The following is a 20,914-nucleotide window of genomic DNA, read 5'->3' on the forward strand; positions in this document are numbered from 1 at the left end:
TTTGTTAAAGTTTATTTAGTCTCTCTGCTGCTCAACTTCATGAGATAACTCATTTTTGCTGAAAAGTTTTACCGGTACCACTTTCTTTCATCAAATTTCTATTCAACGGTTTAGATAATTCACTTTTCTCCTGCCCCAAAGAATTTGGAAAGCACACGCACGTATGTATGTGCATAAGTATATCTAATTATGCCACAAAAGCTTTTTAGAAATGGCACCCCTTTGTCAGCTACTTGCGGTGGTTTCTGAGACTCCAGTAAGGCAATATGCTTTCACACCAGCTGCTAAATCTGATTTTCCTCCTGTTTCCCTCTCCAGAGGATATTACCAATTTCTGAATTTTAGAAAATAATTGGTTACACTCCAAGCGGGGAGCACAAATGCAGGATCCCATCTGCCAGCTCTGTGCTACCAGAAACTTGGGTGGGATGCCTCTTTGCAGCTCCCCACTGCATCTCTCATCCTGGTGGTTATTTGAGTACCTGAAGATCGGCATTGCAAATAACCGGCAAATATTCTTCTCCTGAAGCCTGTGCAGCCCTCCGGGTCAGAGAATGCTGAGGTGCACAACGAAGGCCGACAACCCTTATTCTCTCTGCGCATCCCTCCCGTGCCCTTTTGTCTCCCCATGCAGCAGGCCAGACTCTCGGTGTTGGCATTCCTGGGATGCCAGCATCAGCCGGGCAGTACTGACCTCTTCCCGAGCCCTGGGCATGCCCCAGCCACGAGCCGGCCCCGCTCTTCCCCCCAGAAGTCTGAGCAGCAAAGCACCCCAGTTAGTCAAACCGCTCCTCTGTGCTCCTCTCATGTAACAATAGAAGGTATATGTTTTTAAGTTACGAGTTACTACTATATTTAACAGGACATTTTTTAACTGATTAAAATCTAGACCTCGGGTTCCTTTTCAGTGGAACTCTCCAGTTCTTTTCCTTCCTTCTCTCCTTTCTTTCTTCCTTCCTTCCTTCCTTCCTTTTCCTTTCAGCCTTCATACATCATTCATTTTTAATTGTGTGGACTGCATGTTTCGTGTGTCCTGTAGCAGCTTCAGAAGTCTCATTTCTAGTTCCACTACTGGTCTGTAGCTGGGTATTCCCTCTCCTGCTCCCTTTGCTTTAAATGCTCTTCTGAGTTGCTAAGGGATTCTCCTCTGCTTTGCTATTGGTACCCTTTAAATATTTAATATCACTTGGGCCGTAAGGATGGGAATTTCTTTCTCTTATTTCCATTTCTAGGCCACTCTGCAGTGGGCTGTTCAAAATAACTATGTGGAACAATTCCCCCGGAGTTTACCCCTTCACCTAGTAGGTACAGATTCACTGCAATGTAATCTGGAAATACAAACCCAGAAATCCTTTGGGGGCACATACTCATTTCAGAGTTTACAAAGGCGAGCGGTCCAAGTAAGTACACCTGTAAAAATAGATTTGAAAAGTAATAAGAAAATGAGCCAAAGTTGATAGAAAAAGCAGAAAAACAATAAATTTGGTGGAGCAAGTCTTGTTCTAGAGGCTTGGCCAGCAGGATGGCTGGTCTCCAGTTACAGGGCATTGCTTTGACCTCGAGTGTCCTCTGCTGCAGAACTGCAGACTATTTTGAAGTTTGGTCCAACCACCTCCAGAGTCTCATTAACTTTGGTTTTTGTTTTAAATTCTTTCCCCCTCCAACAGTTTTCCTTTGCCCTGGACTGCTAAAAGGAGTATACCAGAGCGAACACCTGTTTGAATCCGACCACCAGTCTGGTGCCTGGTGCAAAGACCCGCTGCAGGCGTCTGACAAGATCTACTACATGCCTTGGACGCCTTATCGGACAGACACACTGACGGAGTACTCCTCCAAGGATGACTTCATCGCTGGGAGGCCAACCACGACCTACAAACTCCCACACCGAGTGGATGGCACAGGGTTTGTCGTGTACGACGGGGCTTTGTTCTTCAACAAGGAGCGAACCCGAAATATAGTCAAGTTTGACTTGCGGACAAGGATAAAAAGCGGGGAGGCTATCATAGCTAATGCAAATTACCATGACACCTCTCCCTACCGCTGGGGAGGCAAGTCTGATATAGACCTGGCCGTGGATGAGAATGGGCTATGGGTAATCTATGCAACAGAACAAAATAATGGCAAAATAGTCATTAGCCAGTTAAACCCTTATACATTAAGGATTGAAGGGACGTGGGATACTGCCTATGACAAGAGGTCAGCTTCTAATGCTTTTATGATCTGTGGGATTTTATATGTGGTAAAGTCTGTTTATGAAGATGATGACAATGAAGCCACAGGGAATAAAATAGACTACATATATAACACTGACCAAAGCAAGGATAGCATGGTGGATGTGCCCTTTCCAAACTCCTATCAGTACATTGCTGCTGTGGATTATAATCCCCGGGACAACCTTCTCTACGTATGGAACAACTATCACGTAGTGAAGTATTCCTTGGATTTTGGCCCGCTGGACAGCAGAACAGGTAAGGGTTTTAATACTGAGACAAAATCTGAACTGGGATTTCTATTTTTCTCACAAATTGGGTGTGAAATTGAAATATGGTCCTGTGGTAATGATCTGCCTGTGTTTGTAAATTAAGCCCTACTGCAATACCTATGATGGATGTTCAGACATTAATACATGCAGAATATTTTTTTTAATATCTTAGTCCAAAATGAAATAGAGAAACAGGTATGCTACCTGTAATTAACCTGATACAGTCTCCAAATGTCTGTGTTCTTCTTTACATCACAGGATTAGCAATGCTATTTTCTTTTTAATTGAATTTTGCTCCATACATAAGATCATCACCCCTTCTATAGGAATTTTGGCAAAACAAAGCATGGAAGATGCTGTCACTGCAAACAGCATGGGACAAATTGCAGGTTAGATGAGCTAGTTCCTTTAAGATGAGGGTGCGTGGGCCTTTTACAGAAGCCATTGTGAATTTTATTATTTTGTGATTATTGTGAATGTGAGCACCCACAAGTGTGTGTCTAGAATCAGGAGAGAAACTGATAACAAAATCTTCCAAACTGTGGGGTTTTTTTGTTTCTTTTAAGTTGCTCTTTTTTCGAAGCATTTAATTCAGGTCCACATTATAGAATACTTTCTCTAATAGAGGAACATCCACCCTATCCATCCTCAGAGGATGTCCAGCTTTTCTATGTTTTTTAGTATCAGAAATTACACTGTTAATTACTCATCTGGGTTGCAGTCACTTAAGATTACCATCTTCATCTTTTTGCAAGTATTGCATTCACAATTGCCACTTGGCTAGTAACATGACTTAGACTTACTGTGGTCATACTTGTTTGATGGTGCAAAAATTTCCAAACTGCGCTAAACCTTTTACAAACAGTTACTGCTGCACATAAACTTATTTTAGTCAGAGCTACTAGGTATTTTCTGTGAAGGACCGTGTCTTTAGAGATGCTGAAAAAGGGATGAGAGAGATGGAAGTAATATAATTCAGATAGTAATCTAGATGATTAGTAGCATTGTTATTTCCAAACTATTCTTTTTTGATGATGACAAAGATTAAGAGTGGATTCAGATTCCCAGAAGAGGAGCAGAGATGTTATTGTTGATGAGCTTTTCTTTTCCTATGTACATCCTGTCATCCACATTTTAAAAAGATGCTGAAAGAAACTGAGGATATGAAAATCTGGGGATAGGTGGAATAGAAGTAGTAATCGAGCAATGAATTTCCAATTTTGATACAAAAATGTAAGGAGGACAAGAAGGATTTCTTGAAGAACCAAATGAATGAGCCTGAGTGACTGTTAAGAGAAGAGCAGGGATCCTTTCAATGGTTTTGACCTCTGCAAGATCTAAAATGAGCAAGAAATGAAGTAACACTTTTCATTCTCCCAACTTAATGATGAGCATGTACTTTCTGAGTAGTGGAGTGAAGCAGAGCAATTTGTTAGTTATTGGTTATCCCCAAGGAGTGAAAATCAATTCCATCCCTCCTATTTCACAGGATTTCTCTTTTTCAATGATTCATTTGCAGGCATTACAGTGGACTCTCTACTGCCTCTTTTTCATGTAGTGACTGTTTTCAGTAATACCATCTTTAACAAAAAAAAAGCCATTTTTAACAAAAAACTCAAATTTTGCTACTTTTTTTTTTTTTTTGTTAAAAAAAATTAAGTATCTTCCCATCCCATTTTCCTAGCAGAGTCTAAGCTAATGAGCTGGAAGAGCAGATGAAAATCTTGTAGAGGGCTGGGAATGTCAGCATAAGACTTTGAGTTATTCCCGTGTCATGCTGATTGGCTGGGATTTCAAGTCCCTTTGATTTCACCAGTGTTCGGGTGGGAATTTAAAACCCACCATCCTCTAAAATGAAAAGCTGATTGGCTTTGGATGTTGGAAAAAGAGGGTTAAGTTGATGTCTCTGATGTTCCTTTTGTACACTTTTTATAGCTTCGCAACGTGGACGCGAAGCTGAATTTTACATGCATTTCTTTTCTCTGAAAATTGCTGAAATTGTCTGTTTGGTAGAACTGCACTGGTGTCCCTTTACCTCACTGCTATATAGATTTGCAGGACTTTTGTAAGAAGGCTGCTCTGACAGAAAGTGAAATTCTTGATTTGACAGCTCGAATGGGGTTGAGGCACTTCAAAGCAAAGGAGAATGCATTTGCAGAGGGAGTTCAGTGCTCCATTACCTACCTGCACAGCCTGATTAGAGGGAACATTATTTTACTACTTAGTCGGATGGTTTTGAGTTGGGTAGGGGAGCAAACACTTGCTCAACATTTAATTCTTTTCAAAAGAGAGAAACTGGTAGACAAGATCTGTGTGACTCTTTCTCGTAGAATCATTAAGGTTGGACAAGAACCACCAATCCATCCCCACCATGCCCACATCTCCACGTTTCCTCAACACCTCCAGGGTTGGTGACTTCACCACCTCCCTGGGCAGCCTCTGTCAATGCATCAACATTCTTTCTGAGAAGATTTTTTTCCTAATATCCAGTCTGAACGTCCCCTTGAGGATCCAATGAAACACATTTTTTGGCTAATGTGAAATTTCATGCTGAATTTCTTTACATATAAGCAATATACATGTAAGTATGTGGCTGGATTAAACCCGTCATGACTCCTCCAACAAAGAGCAGAACACGAGCCTGTGTAATATTGGGAAAGCAGTGAAAACCTAGGGAATATTTTTAGATTCCTTTTTTAACTTATTTTCACAAAGAGCAGATTGTTGATACATTTTTCCCTTCTCTTTTAAAATTGCAATACCTTCTCAGTTCCTGTAGAAAGGTGACGTTCAAAGAGAGAATGCATTTTGCAGCTCTTTTCTATAGCATTACAGCTTGAGTAGCAAAATATGTAAACAATATTTGCTTAATTAGAAAATAAAAGATTGTAAAATTGATGGGTCAAGGAAATTGGTTGTTAAATAGCAGTTACGGGTGAAGTTTTAAAAACAGAGCTCTTAAAACCAAAAATTGATTGTTACAGGCAAAGTAATATATTTAGCAACCTAAATAGCCAGTTAACGTATTTGAAACATATTTGAAATCTCTGGTATCATACATTTCAAGGATATGGGAAATAAAAAACAGGTGCTAGAGGCTCCAGATCAGTTAGACTCAAACATTTTCAGTCTTTTCCAAGACCATCCAGGGAAAACAGGAGGCAGGAGTCTTCTTCCTTATAGGAAAGGCAGGAATCGTATCCTCTCACTCTTCACAGTGATTAAACATTTTCTGTGTGTTTTAATTGAAGGCCTATTTGTGCAGGTAGGTTTGGTACACACTTGAGATCTTCACTGTCACAGAGCTTTCCCAGGCCATTGTTTGCAAAAAATGGGCTTTTACATCTCACTGTAAATGAGTGTCAAAATCTGGAGTTTCTGTGCTTAGCTTTGGTATCAGCCCCCTCAGCAGGGCACACACATTCCATTCCCTGGACAGCTGCAGTAAGGTCTCTTCATAAATTGGCACCAGGATGAGGACACCACTTGCACATTCTGGCAGCAACATGCAATGACACAGAGCTCTTTGCAGGCACGCAGCTAGCAGAGGTGGAACCTTGGGGAGAAAAGTGCTGCAAGGCCATGGCTGTTTGCTGCTGGTTAAGCTCTGCCCAGGCTACTGGCTGTTCCCTGTGGCAGGATGGAAAATACAGACATCCTGCTTTTGAAGAGATCTGTTCTGTTTTTCCCATGTAAGTTCTGTTCAGGAGACTCTGGAAATGCATTATTGGCTGCTAATGGATGTATGATGTTAATAAATAAATGTGTCCTATCTGTAAGGAAGATAGTGACTTGATATACGACTTGTAATGCAGCTTCTTTGTACTTAAATGGCTTTCGTATACTGTATATTAACCCTGCAAACTGCCAGCCTGGTGATGAAATGTGATACGAAGCTTCCATCCGTACCTGCAATACTTAAAAACCTCAGAGAATGCCCATCAAACTTTCATCCTTTACATTTGCCTTCTCAGGATGCTCTCTTGACATGTGACTGCATCCATTTTATTCAGTAAGGGTGGTGGTTTCTTCTCCTAAAGCAGTTTTACAATGCAGATAAGGTGAACCCTCTGTCCTTATAATATGCTAATTAAGTGCATTTGTGTCTTGGGTAAAAGATGTGGCGGGATGGTGATGAATAAGAACTTTAAACACATATGACACCTCGTTAAAATGTAATTTTCACATCATAAATCTGAGGCCTTTACTTTGACAGCTGAGTAATGTGGATAGTGGGCAGAGGATCTTGAACGTTTCAAAGCTGTCACGTGCTAATAGGTAGCTGGAAGAGGCTTCCTGCGCTGCTTGCCTTTAATGCCGCTCAGGCCTGCCTGGGAAATGCATCATAAGGGCTGCCCAATCTTAAATCCCACTTGTGTACAGGATATGAATTGCTATTGCTCCGTGATCCCGTTGCGATAAGACATGCTTAGCATCTCGGAAGATTCGGGCTACATTTTAAAAGGCCAGCTGAGCCTTTTTGATGAGCAGTTTCTCCTGGCAGACAGGGGACGGTTTTGGGGAGCTGCTGAGTGTTTAATTGCAACTTCTCCTGTGTTTTTATTTTCCAATTGCTTTCTTCCCACCTAGGAGCATCCCCCAGCTCTCTCACTCCTGTTCCTCTTTGTTGCTTACAGTGACAGCTGCTGGCTGCACAGTGTTGCTGGAAGTTTGCAGAGATCAACCCTTGCTTTCAGCAGCCTTTGCAAACTCACATTGTGAACTGGAGTCCTGGCTTTTATCTTCCAATATTTGCCCATATATGCCTGTCACATTTTTTCTACAAATATTTCAGTCTCCTTTTTTCTATTCATGATAAAAAGATGTGGCTAAGTATGGAAGAGAAGAAAGCAGCATGAGGACACTACATCTTTTCTAACAAAGCTGGCATCTCATCCTATGTTAGTTGTCCAGCCAGTACCCTAGGCTTAGAAGGAGAGGAGGGTGTTTCACCTAACCGGGGTACACGGGGATCCAGAAGGGCATGAATGACATTTGTTCACCAGTTTGAGGACTGAGCTATCTGTTCATTTTTGTCCTGTTTAATTTTTTCCCCTTTGTAAAGCATCACTTGATTAAAAAATAGTAAAGTATCATACCACTGGATGCTTTTCCAAAAGCGATGTTTGCCCGTGGCCAGAAAATCTGAGTTCTTTACCTTCTCACAAAAAATAAAATAAAATAAAATAAACCACCCTAAAAGGCAAGATTTCTCAGCTTCAAAGCCTTCTCTTTCTGGAAAATTTTCATAAATATTAATGCTATTTGTTTAGCACAATGAGAGTATCTTCAATGCCTCTCCAGTAGAGACAGATATGTGGTTGCTCTCTCCTCCTAAATAAAAGCTATACTCCTCTCAGTGGGTGTGGAACCGGAGAGAGCGTGGCCATCCAGAACAGCCCTTGTATTCCTATATAAACCAGCCTGGAAAGATGGTACAGCAGGCTTAATCCATCAGGGAGCAGTTCTGGGCTGCTGATGTGCCTCTTTGGAGATCAGCCGTCCCTGTTGCAAACCAAATGCGAATTTTTCATGAAATCTGCAGGCAAGTCACACCTCTTAGTCCCCACAGGCCAGGAAACAGGAATGCAAGCTGGGCTTTGTGGCTGGGCTGATGGCTTGATGTAGGGGAAGGGCAGCGAGAGACAAATGATGAAGCGAAACTTCACTTTCAAGCTTCAAAACAAAAGGAGGCTGGTGATTTTTGCACTTCATAATCCTGTCAAACACCAGGAGGGGAAAAGCATGTTGCCAAGAACATGTCTGAGAAGCTGAAGCAGCTGTTGTGGCAGGAAGCATAGGATGTACTGTGGCAGATAGTGGGGTGATAGCAGAGAGAAAGAGACATTAACTGTGGATGAAGGATAGCAGCTTTCCTCTTCTGTGGTGAGCTGTTCTGCTTCAGGACTCAGTCTGGAGCTGAAATTAATTGTCCTTTCATTAAGTTTGAGACCACCGGGTTATCGCATTGCCATCCACCACAGCTTCTCTGTCTGATGAAAATCCTCTGCACCAAACCCAGTTATGTCACAGGCAAGTGTTGGTTGGGGCTGTGTGCGAGAAGTGACATAGAGCAAACAAGTGAGGGACTGCATCATGTACCAGAGAAACTTTGGGAGAGTTAGAGATTTACATCGGGTTTTTAGCAACAAATGTATGATGTAGCCGTTGGCCAGCAGGTTTCTCTGGTTTGTCTGCGAGGAAGGAGATCTGTGCATGGTTGGAGGATTCAAATTCCAGGATATCCATTCTCGAGCTGCCACATTTGCCATCTCCTCTCCTCTCTGAAAGAGGATTATAATCTTCCAGGCTTCTTCTCAAGGTAATACCCTCTCAACCTACGTGATATTTTTGCATCTAATTCCTCGTGGCTTGCACCATGGCATGCAAACATTCTGTGCTCCCTGCAGCTCTGCTCTGGTGTGGCTATAGAGCCACTAACCTGGCTCAGGGCATGGGGACGTGGCCCCTTATTTCATGGTTGGACTAGATTATTTTAGTGGACTTTTCCAACCTTAATGATTCTGTGATTCTATGTGGCACCTTGGGGTTTTGTTACTATTTTTTTTTTCCATGATCAGCCTTTTTCCTGCTCCCCACTGAAAATACCTCCACCATGGCTCTCCTTGCATGTCTGGCACTGATTGTGTTTGTTCTGAAAATGAATACTGTAATATTTTTAGCGCCACTTATTAAGACTCATCTCTTGAAGCCTTGTTCGTTCAACATTTCTAATTAACTTCTTCGATGCTGCCAGTGTTCTGCAGTGCTGCCATGCCAGCTTTTCTTTCCTCTTCTTCACTAATCAGACTGAGGAAGGGATCGTAGAATCATTAAGGTTGGAAAAGACCACTAAGATCATCTAGTTTAGCCATCAACCCATCACCACGTGCCCATTATTCATAGATACCTTGATCTTTTCTGTTTGGAGTCAAAGCAAATAGAGAATGCACTGGATGTTCTTCAGACTGCTTGTCTTGGCACTCAAAGAGGAGCAAACCACAAAATTACTGAACTTTTACGAGCAGCTTTACAGAGTCCCTTGACTCCAAGAAGCTGTGCAACTCCTCATCCTTCTGATGTGACAGCAACTAGTTTTCCAAACACTTAAAGTATAATTGTAGGTACAAGAAGTACCCAAAGTGTATGTTAGGAGTGGAAAGGAGTCAGCCTTACCCTCAGAAATCTGGCTGAACTCTCATGGTAGAGTTGGATTGCTGGCTTGATTGTAGAAAAATTAGTGAATTTAGGTTGAACGCGCAGGAAAAGTTTTGTTAGGTAGTTTGTAGATCTCTGCATTTTTGGAGAAATGGGACCAGCAATGAAGGGCTGTGAAATGCTAGTCAGCGATGCTGTCAACAGCCTGACATGGGAAGATTGGCAAAGCCTAGAAAAAAGAGATAACATACATTTTGAAACACACCTTCTTGAAGTGCATTTTGGCATAGTGACTACATTAAGTCAAGAGACTTCATAATGAAGAAAGGAAGAGTAAAACAGTGTCCGTTTGTTTTGGGTGAGCAATCTGCCAGGCGAGTGTGGGCAAAGGTTAATACAAAAAAAAAAAAAGTTTACTGGAACAAAATCCCTAAGCTCTTGCAGTGCCACTATTCAGTTAAATCCTCTGAAGCTGGTGTGAGTCTGGGCTTGGGCTTCAGGAGCGAGAAGGAATTGCACTTTGTCAGTGAAAGGCTTTTTAGCCTCCTGATTTGTGTTGAAAGCACCAGAAGAGGATAATATAAATTGTAAGCTGGAACAAACAGTGGCTGTCCATATACATTGAAGTCACAGTATCTGTCCTACATTTTTACATTGAAAAGGTTTTTTTCAAGAGTATGCTCATGATTGGGGGGCAAAGCAGATGATGAAGGCTTAGCTGAAAGAGACGTGTTTAAAACAACATAGCGATTGTTCTCCATAACAGGATTTCTTCACTGTAACAGGATTTTTGCTTGATTAAAATGCGCTGAGAGGAAACAGGTCTTAAGGCAAATTTCACTGAAAGATAGGATTCAGTTTAAAAGGACTGACACTGAATAAGCAAACTGAGTGTTTCATGTTACAAACCTGCTAGTTTCTGTATTCTCACACAGTACTGGCTGCTTCTGACTGAGAAAAGGTTGGGGGAAAGGAAGAAAAGAAACATCAGAACTGAAAACTACAGAAATTATACACTGGCCGTGACAGGAGATGGGAAAATCAGCTGCCTTTATCCCAGTCCGAGCACGCTTAATGGAGTGCCATTCATGCTTGCTTCAAATAGCTGGAATGAATTAGCACAGCCCCTGGAGATACCAAGCATCGGGCAGCTCTGCAATGCTTTGCATCTGTTGGTGTTTAAGATGGACATAGGGAAAGGGTCAAGGGAGTGTTTAGTTGTGCTGAGAAAGAGAAAATATAAAGAAGGCAACAAGTATAAATGTGCCAGAAGGGACGAGGAACTTCTTTGTGAGTTTGTAGCACCTTCTCAACATTCCGTGTGAAGAACTTTTGTGAGCTTCCAAGTATTGGCCTCACATTCATTTGTCCCCCTGACTGCATTAACTTATTTCATCTCTCTCAAGCATGCATGAAGGATGCTGAGGATATCCAGGATGGGTCAGCTTGAACTCACATGGTGTTTGGAGCTCTTGTACTGCTGAATTAAGCAAAGGACCAGTAATGGTGTTGTGAGCGCTGAGGCTACAGCAGGGAGGGCAGCATGAAAAAAGAAAATGGGGGGGATTTTTTTTAAATAGTAAAAAAGTAGTAAAATAGTATTTGCTTAACTGTAGCATATGTACACAGTACAGGGACCCTTGCTAACAGCAGTGAATATTTTTGACTCTCTCCATCTAAGCATATGATTTTCTCACTGGACAGTGACTGCCAAGTATTTTATTACTGCAGTATTATTTTACTAGCTATTCACAAAGAATATCCTTGGAGCACCTGGAAAGGCTTTATTGGTAAAAGTGCTGTTGTCCTCAGCACAGCAGGGATCTGGACAAGTGAGGAATGCCAGCAACTGAAATACAAGCCAAGGTGGAAAGTGCTCGGGAAAGTTCCTGATGTATTCACACTGTTAAAGATGCAGATTCATCCAATATTGAGTTGGAAGAGGTGCTTCTACTTGGTGCCTTGCTTGTAACAAAAGCTTTCTTTGCAGATAAATGACAAAAACCTCCTCCTGAGCTCCTAAATGAAGCTTTCGGATAGCCTAAAACTGGATAGTCAGAATGTGGTGTGTTGTGCAAGGCTGCTGTAATGTGTTCTTTTCATATAAATGAGTTTAAATTGACTCTGGTATGAAGAGTAGAACAGAGAATTAAATTAGATTAATAGATTTTTAAGACCAGAAGGGACCATTAGCTCATTTAGTCTGACCTCTGTAATGCATTCGATTGGATTTCATCCGCTTCCTCTTGTAGTGAGCCTAATGACTTGACTTTAACTAAAGTGTGTCTTCCAGAAGGGCACCCAGGCTCCAGGAGACAATCAGTGTGTCACTTCTCATGATGCATTTCTTGTATAGGTATTCTCTCCCAGTGCTACTGAGGTAAAATAATATTTGCATTAGAAATGCTAGGTTGTATGCCCAGCCTTTGAGTTCTATTGTGCCTCTTTACATTGTATGTAAAAAAAAAAATCACACATCTGCTTGAATTACGCTTATACCTTACTCACCCAGTGCTCAGGAGGGTGCTTTCTACAGGAGTTATTGGTAGGTCTGGAATATTTTTTTTAAGGACATTAGAAAATTGTTATGTAGAGTGAAAAATTCCTGAGCAGTCTGAGGAAACAAACAATTCACTAGCGGCAGAAAAGTAGCTTGCTGGGCACTGAAAACAGAGAAGGAGCCTCCTTCCTTTCAAATTTGTACTTTATCGCGAGCATTGCTAAGTACTTCTGTAAACTCTGTTTTTTAATTAGAGGAAATTACCAGTCTGCAGCGCTCGCATACTGCTCTCTTAATGCCACTTCCATTTTCATTTGAACCGGAGTTGGTAGGGAATGACATTTAAACCTTGGAATTTGTCATCGAGTTCTAATTTTCTCGTTGATGAGAACATCTGTCCATTGGAAAGGGCAAAAGCTTGTTCCAGCAGTTTTTCCATAAGGTAATGGAAGATTTACTTCCAAATGGTTTTTTTCTTATTGTTGGTTTGATTTTATTGCCTTTTGTTTTTCATGATTTTTATTTATTTATTTATTTATTTTAAAGAGTTTGTATTTACACTGAGTAAAAGATGGCGATGCAAGGAAGTGAACTATAGAGAATAGAAGAAGCACTTTGGGAAACAGTCATTAAATTGTATCAAGGACATGGACATAATAGGTTTCTCACAGCAAAATATATCCATATATTCTTGTGGAAAGAGGTTACCATTTTCTTAATACGCAAATATGAATTGGGGGCACTAAAAAAAGTCTTAATTCAAATTATTATAATGTGGAAGTCCTGTCTTCCTTTGTCAGTGAAATTTGTTACCATAGCGCATTTGGACATCATCACCCTAATGTATTTGGCAGTAGAGGCATCAACTGTAGCCAGTGAGAAGCCCAAATGATGCTGAAATGGTGTGGGGGCTAACTGGTGTACAAGGTAATGACAGTGGGAGTTTTGTGCTGCTGATCTCCATACAAATCTGTACGTGGAAGGCAGAAAGCGTATGCTCCATCATCTTGCTCATGGGCTTGTGCATGTCCATAAATTTGCCTTCCTGGTTACTTCTAGACTGGGAGAACATGGGAGGAAGTTATGGGGAACGCTTCTTTCTGTGTATCATAAGACCATCTGTAACAATAATAAATCTTTGTCCTCCATTTGCCTCCTCTGCCCATCTCTAGGTGTTTTACATGAAGGGAAATCCTTTTCTGATGTCAAATAAAAGGAGAGAACATCAAAAGGAGAGGAGAGTTTAGGCAGTCTTTTTTCCTGCTTGGAAATTACAGAAAGCAAGCTGATATTTCAACTTGAGATGGGCCCAAAACTAAAAAAAAAATAGGAGATGGGAGGTTTTCAGTTTTATGTAATTCTTTAATGCGTGTGGTGAAGCCTCTGAGGATGATGCTTCCCAGAGCTGGCAGGACTTGTGGAGGAGACATCTCTGAGCCTTTCAGTAAAAGTGTACTTGTGTGCATGTATCTATTTATGTAGAAACCTGTGAGAAGGTCCCCTGGATATTTCTGTTGGGGATGCTGGCGTTATCTTGTTCTCTTAGCATCCTAGTAAAGTTCAAATGTCATTGATTCTAGAGATATGTGTTTACCTATTCTAGGCTTGGCTGCATGTCACTCTTCTACTACAAGAGATTGATCTTTGGTGTGTTTTTTTTTAAGTTTTTTTTTCCCTTGAATTGCATATTTAACAATAAAAATGAATGATGTTCTATTCCTAGCTGAGTCTCCAAGGGATGCAACTGTTTCTCATTATAAAGGGGGAAAAAAAGTAATTAAATTTTAATTATTTTTCCCTTTTGCCCAAATATCTTCACACGGTGCAAATTAAATAAAATTATTTAACCATGACAAGCACTTCTGCCAATTAATCCCTGAGAAGTGGAACTGGAAAATATATGCCACACACATGCAGGCAGTCACACACAGAAACCCTGGAAAAAGAAACCCAAAGGAGTCTGAGATGAGCACGAGTTAAACAGCCCAGCAGAGCCACGGATGAAAGTTTAAGCAATAGTGACGTCCATTGGCAAGCTGGCCTGAGCTCTTTCAGCTTCTCTTCTGATACTCTGAAGAATCCTTTTCCCTTCTGGCTTAAGAGCTAAAGATTAATTGAAGTTCAAGAACTCAGTATTTCTAGTAGGCTTTATACTGAAATTTAAGATGGGTAATTTAACTTGGAATTGATTTTTTTTCTTCAATTTGAGCTTTTAGTATGTGCATATTTTTGTCTCAGCTGCACTTGGGTTTCCTGAATTAGAGGCAAGATTACTAAAAGATATTCATTAGACAAACGTGTTTATTAACAACGTAAAGATCATTCTACTGAATGCCTGAAAAATAGATCCAATTATTAAAGAAGAAATTTTTCAGGCAATTTCAAAGCATTAGGGAAAAGAAATACATCTTTCAAGATTTCTATACAGCTTGATTCATTATCTACTGATATACATTGTGCTTTTTTCTTTATGGACAGTGTTTCAAGGTCAGAGTTATCTTCATTTCTAAATAGTACCTGCCTTGAAGTCCATGGCTGTGTCATGGAAGCAGCTCTTCTCCAGAAAGATGTCATCCTGCATCTGTAGGGTGGTTCTCTTGGAGGGCCATCTGCAGGGCCCTTTGACTTGTTTGGAAAAAGCCGTACCTGCATCTTTGAGATTTTGATTTAGGTCTGTTTGGTATTGAGACTTCATCTTTTGGCAGCTGAAATCAGACATGGACTGCTCTGCAGCTAATGCTGGAGGAAGTACTATCAACAGTAAGTTGTACACATTTTATATAAATATATATGCATGTGTGTGTCTGTGTAGAGAGAGAGATTTACATGTTGATGAGATATATTTGAAAAAGTAGAGTTTGCAAGCTGGCTCAGTTGCCAAGGTGATTTAACTAAATATACTTTTGTTCTCACAGAACGCAGGGACGTACTTGCTGCTTTACAGACAGAAGATTTTTATATTTTGTGTGTTGTTTTTTTTTCTTCTTGGTGGAATCTTTTCTAAGCAATGAATGTGCTCTGCTAGATGCAAGCATTTGGTAGGATTCCCTGACTTTAGTCAGACATGAAGTTGCTATGCAGAACAAATTGTTTGATTCCCCACATCACTCCAAATGCAATGTGAAGAATTGATACATTTCTATCACTTTACTTTTATTCGAGCCTGTAGAGTCCTTTAGGCGAGAGTAGTGTGAAGTAGACCTGGGAAAAAGTAGAAGCAGTCGTGGGCTCTGTTGGATAATATCAGATGGTGAACCAAGATTAAATACTCTGGGAAAAGGCCTAGTCAGTGGTAAAGCAAGGCTTGGTACTGCAGTTGTGAAGGGATGGATAGATTTCCTGAACCACCCTGCAGTTAATGAAGTGAAGATGCAGTCCAAGCTCTGACACCATAATGCTATCTCGCATTATGCAGGACAACACAGGTTACTAAGCTTTGGTGGAAGTTCAGAAGCAAAATTTTTCAGACAGGAAAGGAGTCATCCAGTTGGCAAACAGAGATGGCTGGGACACCACTGCTTGCAGCTTCTTCCTCTAGTAAGGTTAAAGGTTTTTTATGTTGCCCTAGGACTTAGATGTAGGAAATTGTACATTTAGACCTCAGCACACTAATGCATCGTCATCAGAATGATTTTTTTGTTTGTTTGTTTTTAATGTTGGAAAATGTCCCACTGGTATAAAATCAAAAGATTTTGCAGGAACTTGCACTTTTTTTGGCAGAAAGTATCAAAACAAGTAATTTGGATGCTACTATTGCCATCAGTAATGTTAAAATATTGTTACTATTAAATTTTAATGTTACATTTAGCATGGAATGTTTTAATATTATCCAAAGGGAAAAAAAAGTCAGTCTTGGGAAACAAAAGAGTTTTGGTTATCTTTGAGTCAGCATTCTCTGAAAATCACACTCTTCTAGAAATTTTAGCTTTATATTCAAGGTAATAACAAAATAAGGATGTTGCATGTCAGAATTTTTTTCAGAGGGCAAGTTTCTCTGCTCAGCACTAGTTTGGACAGCTGGCCCTTCAGCCCTGCTGGAGTGATTAAAGTGCTTGTTGTTGACTTGAGTCTTATACCCTGGACTCATTTCATTTTTAGTCCAAGGAGAGAACCTGTGTACTGTAGCTGCCTAGAGAGGATCTACCAAGGAATATTTCCTGACCTTTCTGTCTGACCCTATGGCTATTTTGTGACTCTTTCTTACTCTGCCTTCTTCTGTAGCTCGTAACTTTCCTGTGCTGGTGGCAAATGTTGGAAAATTCCAGCACTCCTTGCTAGACTGACCAGAGAATTTCATTTGCTTGAATTTTGTTGATCACTGGGTAAGATCAATCATGTACCCTGTATTTTGATTTTGAAGCAAAAGGAGCAAGCACACCAAGTGAATTACTGGATGATTTATTCATTTGAAATTCTGGGGTGGAATCTTTTATTTTCATAAATTTCATGTTAGGAAGATACTCTAACTACATCCAATGGCGACGTTTGTCTATATAAAAATCAGCGCCTTAACTCTGTACAGAGAGCAAACCTTCGTGTTTTACCATGCATTTGGAATTTCAAGTTAACCAGGATTGTGCTGTGTTTAATTACATACTAAGACAAATCTGCATATTGCATCTCTATTGCTAGATGCAAAGGCTGAGATTCAGCTTCAGGCTCATATAGAGGGATTGGCATTTAGCAGGGGCTACAGCATGTGCCAGAGTTTGTGATGGTTGGGTACCTCGTGCTAACAACAAACCAGCAAGGGGAACTGAGATGTGCGTAATGTGGCTGAAAATGTGGAAAATGCCAGAAGTAGAGATGCGAGTAAGAATTGGCCAGCAGAGCTAGCTGTGAATATGGTCTTTTTTATGAGGCCATCAGTTGTTGCAGAGCTAAGCACAGATGACTTCGGTTAAAAATTAGGCTCTATGCCTTTCCAGGGTTTCTGAACGAAAGTTTCACTGATATGAAAAGTGCACTGATATGAAAAGACTAATAGTGTAGGCATAGTCTTCCTCTTGATGTTGTAGGGCTCTCCTTAATCAACCGCATCTCCTGAATACTTTGAGGTTCATTGTAATTCTAGCTGAGTCATATTTTGCATCCTCAGATGGTTGTTGTATTTTCTCATTTCATTGCACCCCATACTGCACTTATCTTGTAATCTTTTCTGTCCATGTTAGAGCTGTATTGATGGTAGTTAAAATTGAATCCTGGACCTTTGGTCTAAAATTGGGAGACACAAACCAGATCAAAAAGTGTTTGCTGACATCAAAGTGTATCTACACAATCTCTACCTGACGGCAGTCTGTCCTCTTGTTATATATACTGATCAATTCTGAAGTTTCCTATGCCTTCGTTTGCCTACAACAATTGTCTTAGCTTAAACACGAGAGGTAGGACTGCTGACCTCAGATGGTCCTAACTTCTTCATGTGGGAAACCTTCTACTCAATAGGAGATCATTGTAGATGAGACTGGTGAAATTTTAGTAGATTATCATTAACTTGTGGTGATTATGATAGAATGACTGTTTTCCTTTGTCTTCTGTCAATTGAAAATGTAAGATGCCTCAGTTTGTTGAATGGTGCCGACCTTTATAAATGGGATTGAAGATCCATACCAGCTTCTGATGGTCAGAGGGTAAAGCCAGATATCTGCTTCTCACTCCATCACTTTATTTTTCCCACCTGCCCCTTGTAAAGAAACCTACTGACTACTGAGAGAGGAGGTCAACACAGATGAAGGTTCTTGTTGGCAGCCAGTCTCTATATCACAAGCTCCTGTGTTGTATTAGAAATCACTGTAAAAGTGTCCATTTTTGCTTTCCTTAATGGTAGCTTCTTCCCAGCTGAATGCAGTTGGTTGCTGTTTGTATCACTGGTTCTGAAGGTCCACAGATCTTTCAGCTAGAGTGGCTGGATCTGCAGCTTCTGTGGGAGGATGCAGCCCTGCTTATCACAGTGCAGCTGTTTGCACCACCTGAAGATGAGGGCATTTGTCTTGAAAGAGGCTTACTGTCTCTGTAATCTCAGGGCATGCAGCTCCTTGCTTGTCTAGTTGCCAGTTTAATCAAAACCTGACTTGCTATTTCAAAGATGATTGAGAATCATAGAACTGCTCAGGTTGGAAGAGACCTTCAAGATCATCGAGACCAACCACAACCTAGCCATACTACCCTAACAACCCTCTGCTAAATCATGTCCTGAGTATCACAAACAGTTTCTAAACACATTCAGGAATGGTGATTCAACCACCTCCCTGGGCAGCCTATTCGAGTGCTTAACAACGCTTTCTGTAAAGAACATTTTCCTGATATCCAACCTATACCTCCCCTGGCACAACTTGAGGCTGTTTCCCGTCGTCATGTCATCTATCACCAGATGAGACAGAAGAGACCAATCCCACTCTCTCTTTTCAGGTATTGGAAGAGAGCAATAAGGTCTCCCCTCCGCCTCCTTTTCCCCAGACTAAACAGCCCCAGTTCCTTCAGTCGCTCCTCATAGGGCATATTCTCCAAGCCCTTCACAAGCCTTGTTGCCTTTCTTTGGACCTGCTCCAGCACCTCCCATTCTCCCATTAACAATTCTAGCTGTCTCAGTATTTCTATGCATGTTTCTGGTGTACACACTGAGTAGCTAAAACGTATCCCCTAATTCATGTTATCATGGATCTGAACAGACTGGGGCTGCCCAGACATTTTGGCTGTTTAGAGATATTCCAGTTCCCAACTTATCCCCCTGTGATGGTTTGTCCCACTGGATCTGGCCGAAAAAGGCATGTGAGTTCCTGTGCAGAGCTCAGCAGCTTAACTTTGCTATCAGCGCACCAAGATGCTGGGCATCTGGCACTGTACTCCCTTCATTTCCTCAGTGCCCCGCAGAAGTGCACATATTTTTGTGAGAACGAGCTCTGTATTTTTGTTCTGAAGTTAAATTTCAGGGCTGTCAATTCTACTGACAGCATTGTTGAGCTTGTCTGTATGATTATTGCATATTCAGTTTTGTTTAAAAGTACAAAGGTATTCTTGCATTTCTAAATGGAAAGAAAAGCTTTAAAATATAATTTGTGAAGATCTGGGACACAATAAAGGAATGCCTAAATCCATAATAGTAATTATTTTGGTGGGTTTTATTTGCTTTTGGATTAAAAGAACTAGGATGTAATCTCAGAATTTGGGGTGTGTCTTGAGATTGATTGTGAAGTATCTTTCCAGCACCAACTTTGGAGCAATATCATTTCAAACCAAGGCTTTTTCATAGTTTTTGTTTGTTTGGTTGGTTGGTTGGTTTTTGTTTGTTTGTTTTTTTCCCTGTTTGTTCTGGGAGCTCTCTAAGCTTGTTCCGGTCATTTGTAACCTTTACAATCAGTGTGATTGAGGGACCTGGGGAAAATCTGCTTCCCTGCTCATCCAGCTCGTTAAGCAAAAAGTGTAGAATCTACCCTCAATCAGTAGTAAAGATATTTTGTTGCATTCCACTTTTTCCTGTAATTGATCCCTTCTCCTGGTCTCACTCCTTAATAAAATATCCCAATAGTTTAAACTTTGCAAAAAGCCACCTTTGTCTCAAGTAAAGGGCAGTTTGCAATCTGGCTTCTCATCCACGTGAAAGTAACTGGAAATTTTTGACTGGCTTCTTGAATAGGAAAATACTTTCAGAGGACTTGCTCCCTCAATGTATCACTATGGGACTGAATGCCAGGGCTTCATCCTACTGTGAAGGCAAGTCTTGTGTTGCTCAGAGATGTGTCAGGTTTTATCTTTGTTTTTTTGTTGTTTGTTTTTTTAAGGATTTCCTCCCCCCCCCCATTTGTTGTCCATTTTTGCCTCTGTTTGAACTGCCTGGAAGTAACAACAGTGTGAATCCTCAAATCCAGTAACTTGAGAAGGAAACCCTATATCTAATTAAGTTGTCTCTGCTGGGAAGGACAGTGAAAGATTGAGCTCCTACACAAAAAGGTCGCCTGTGAGAATGAGCTTAAACTCACTTTGAAATGATAGACAGACACAGGGAGTTGCAAAGCCACCTTCCTAAGTGACATTTCCCTGCACCTGCAGGGACCATTGCTTCAGTAGTCACTGCTACTTCAGTTGAAACTATTATGGCAATCAGAGTTGTAATGGCCATTATTACTGAGAGTGGGAATTCAGTCCCAGTGAGCAAACCCAGAAATTATTCCTTCCTTTGAGTAGCATCAAACCATCTAAATGTTATTTGGAATAACCTCAAATGGTATGAGATACAAAACAACGACTAAATACGTTGCTTTGTTCTTTCCCTGATCCAGGGAAGACAAGCACGTATCCATACTCAGCAATGAAGAAGTCATAATCATTGCGCAGTGCGAAACTAATTTATTGCAAGTTTTGAATCCCACATCGTTTGCACAAATATTCAGAAATACTGGTGTTTCTTCTTTGCACAGATCATGAGAGGTGAATGAAGAGCATCTCATCACTGACAGCTGCCAGTTCAGCCAGAGAACTGAAGCTTGCATTTGTCAGTTCTTTGATCAAAAGACTACTTAAAAGACTCAAATGCGAGGCTAAAGGTTAGCATGTATGAGGAAGCTTAGCTTGAGATAGTGGTCAGGACTACGATGACAAGCATGTGAGCATATAAAAGTGTACATTCATTAAAGCAACTGAAGAGTTTAGCCTCTAAATGAAAAACAAAATCCTTTTTTCTTGCACTGAGCTGTTCAGTCATTCTGTTTTGGAAGTGGTGGAATATACCTCTGAGTACAAATCAAATATCGTCTGTTGCAAAGGTAAATATTCAGAAC

At 40.8% G+C, this 20,914-nt stretch overlaps 1 protein-coding gene across 1 annotated transcript in view; it reads left to right on the plus strand.

Annotated features, from left to right (window-relative positions):
* Positions 1-1,522: 1,522 nt before the first annotated feature.
* The window catches only part of LOC109367481 (adhesion G protein-coupled receptor L3-like), a 31,696-nt gene continuing 12,304 nt past the window's right edge, over positions 1,523-20,914 (plus strand). Inside the window, exon 1 of the mRNA XM_031553261.1 lies at positions 1,523-2,468. Coding sequence (XP_031409121.1) covers positions 1,523-2,468 — 946 coding nt within the window. The remainder of the gene's footprint in view (positions 2,469-20,914) is intronic.

Source organism: Meleagris gallopavo, chromosome 4, assembly GCF_000146605.3.
Source record: "Meleagris gallopavo isolate NT-WF06-2002-E0010 breed Aviagen turkey brand Nicholas breeding stock chromosome 4, Turkey_5.1, whole genome shotgun sequence".
Lineage (NCBI taxonomy): Eukaryota > Metazoa > Chordata > Aves > Galliformes > Phasianidae > Meleagris > Meleagris gallopavo.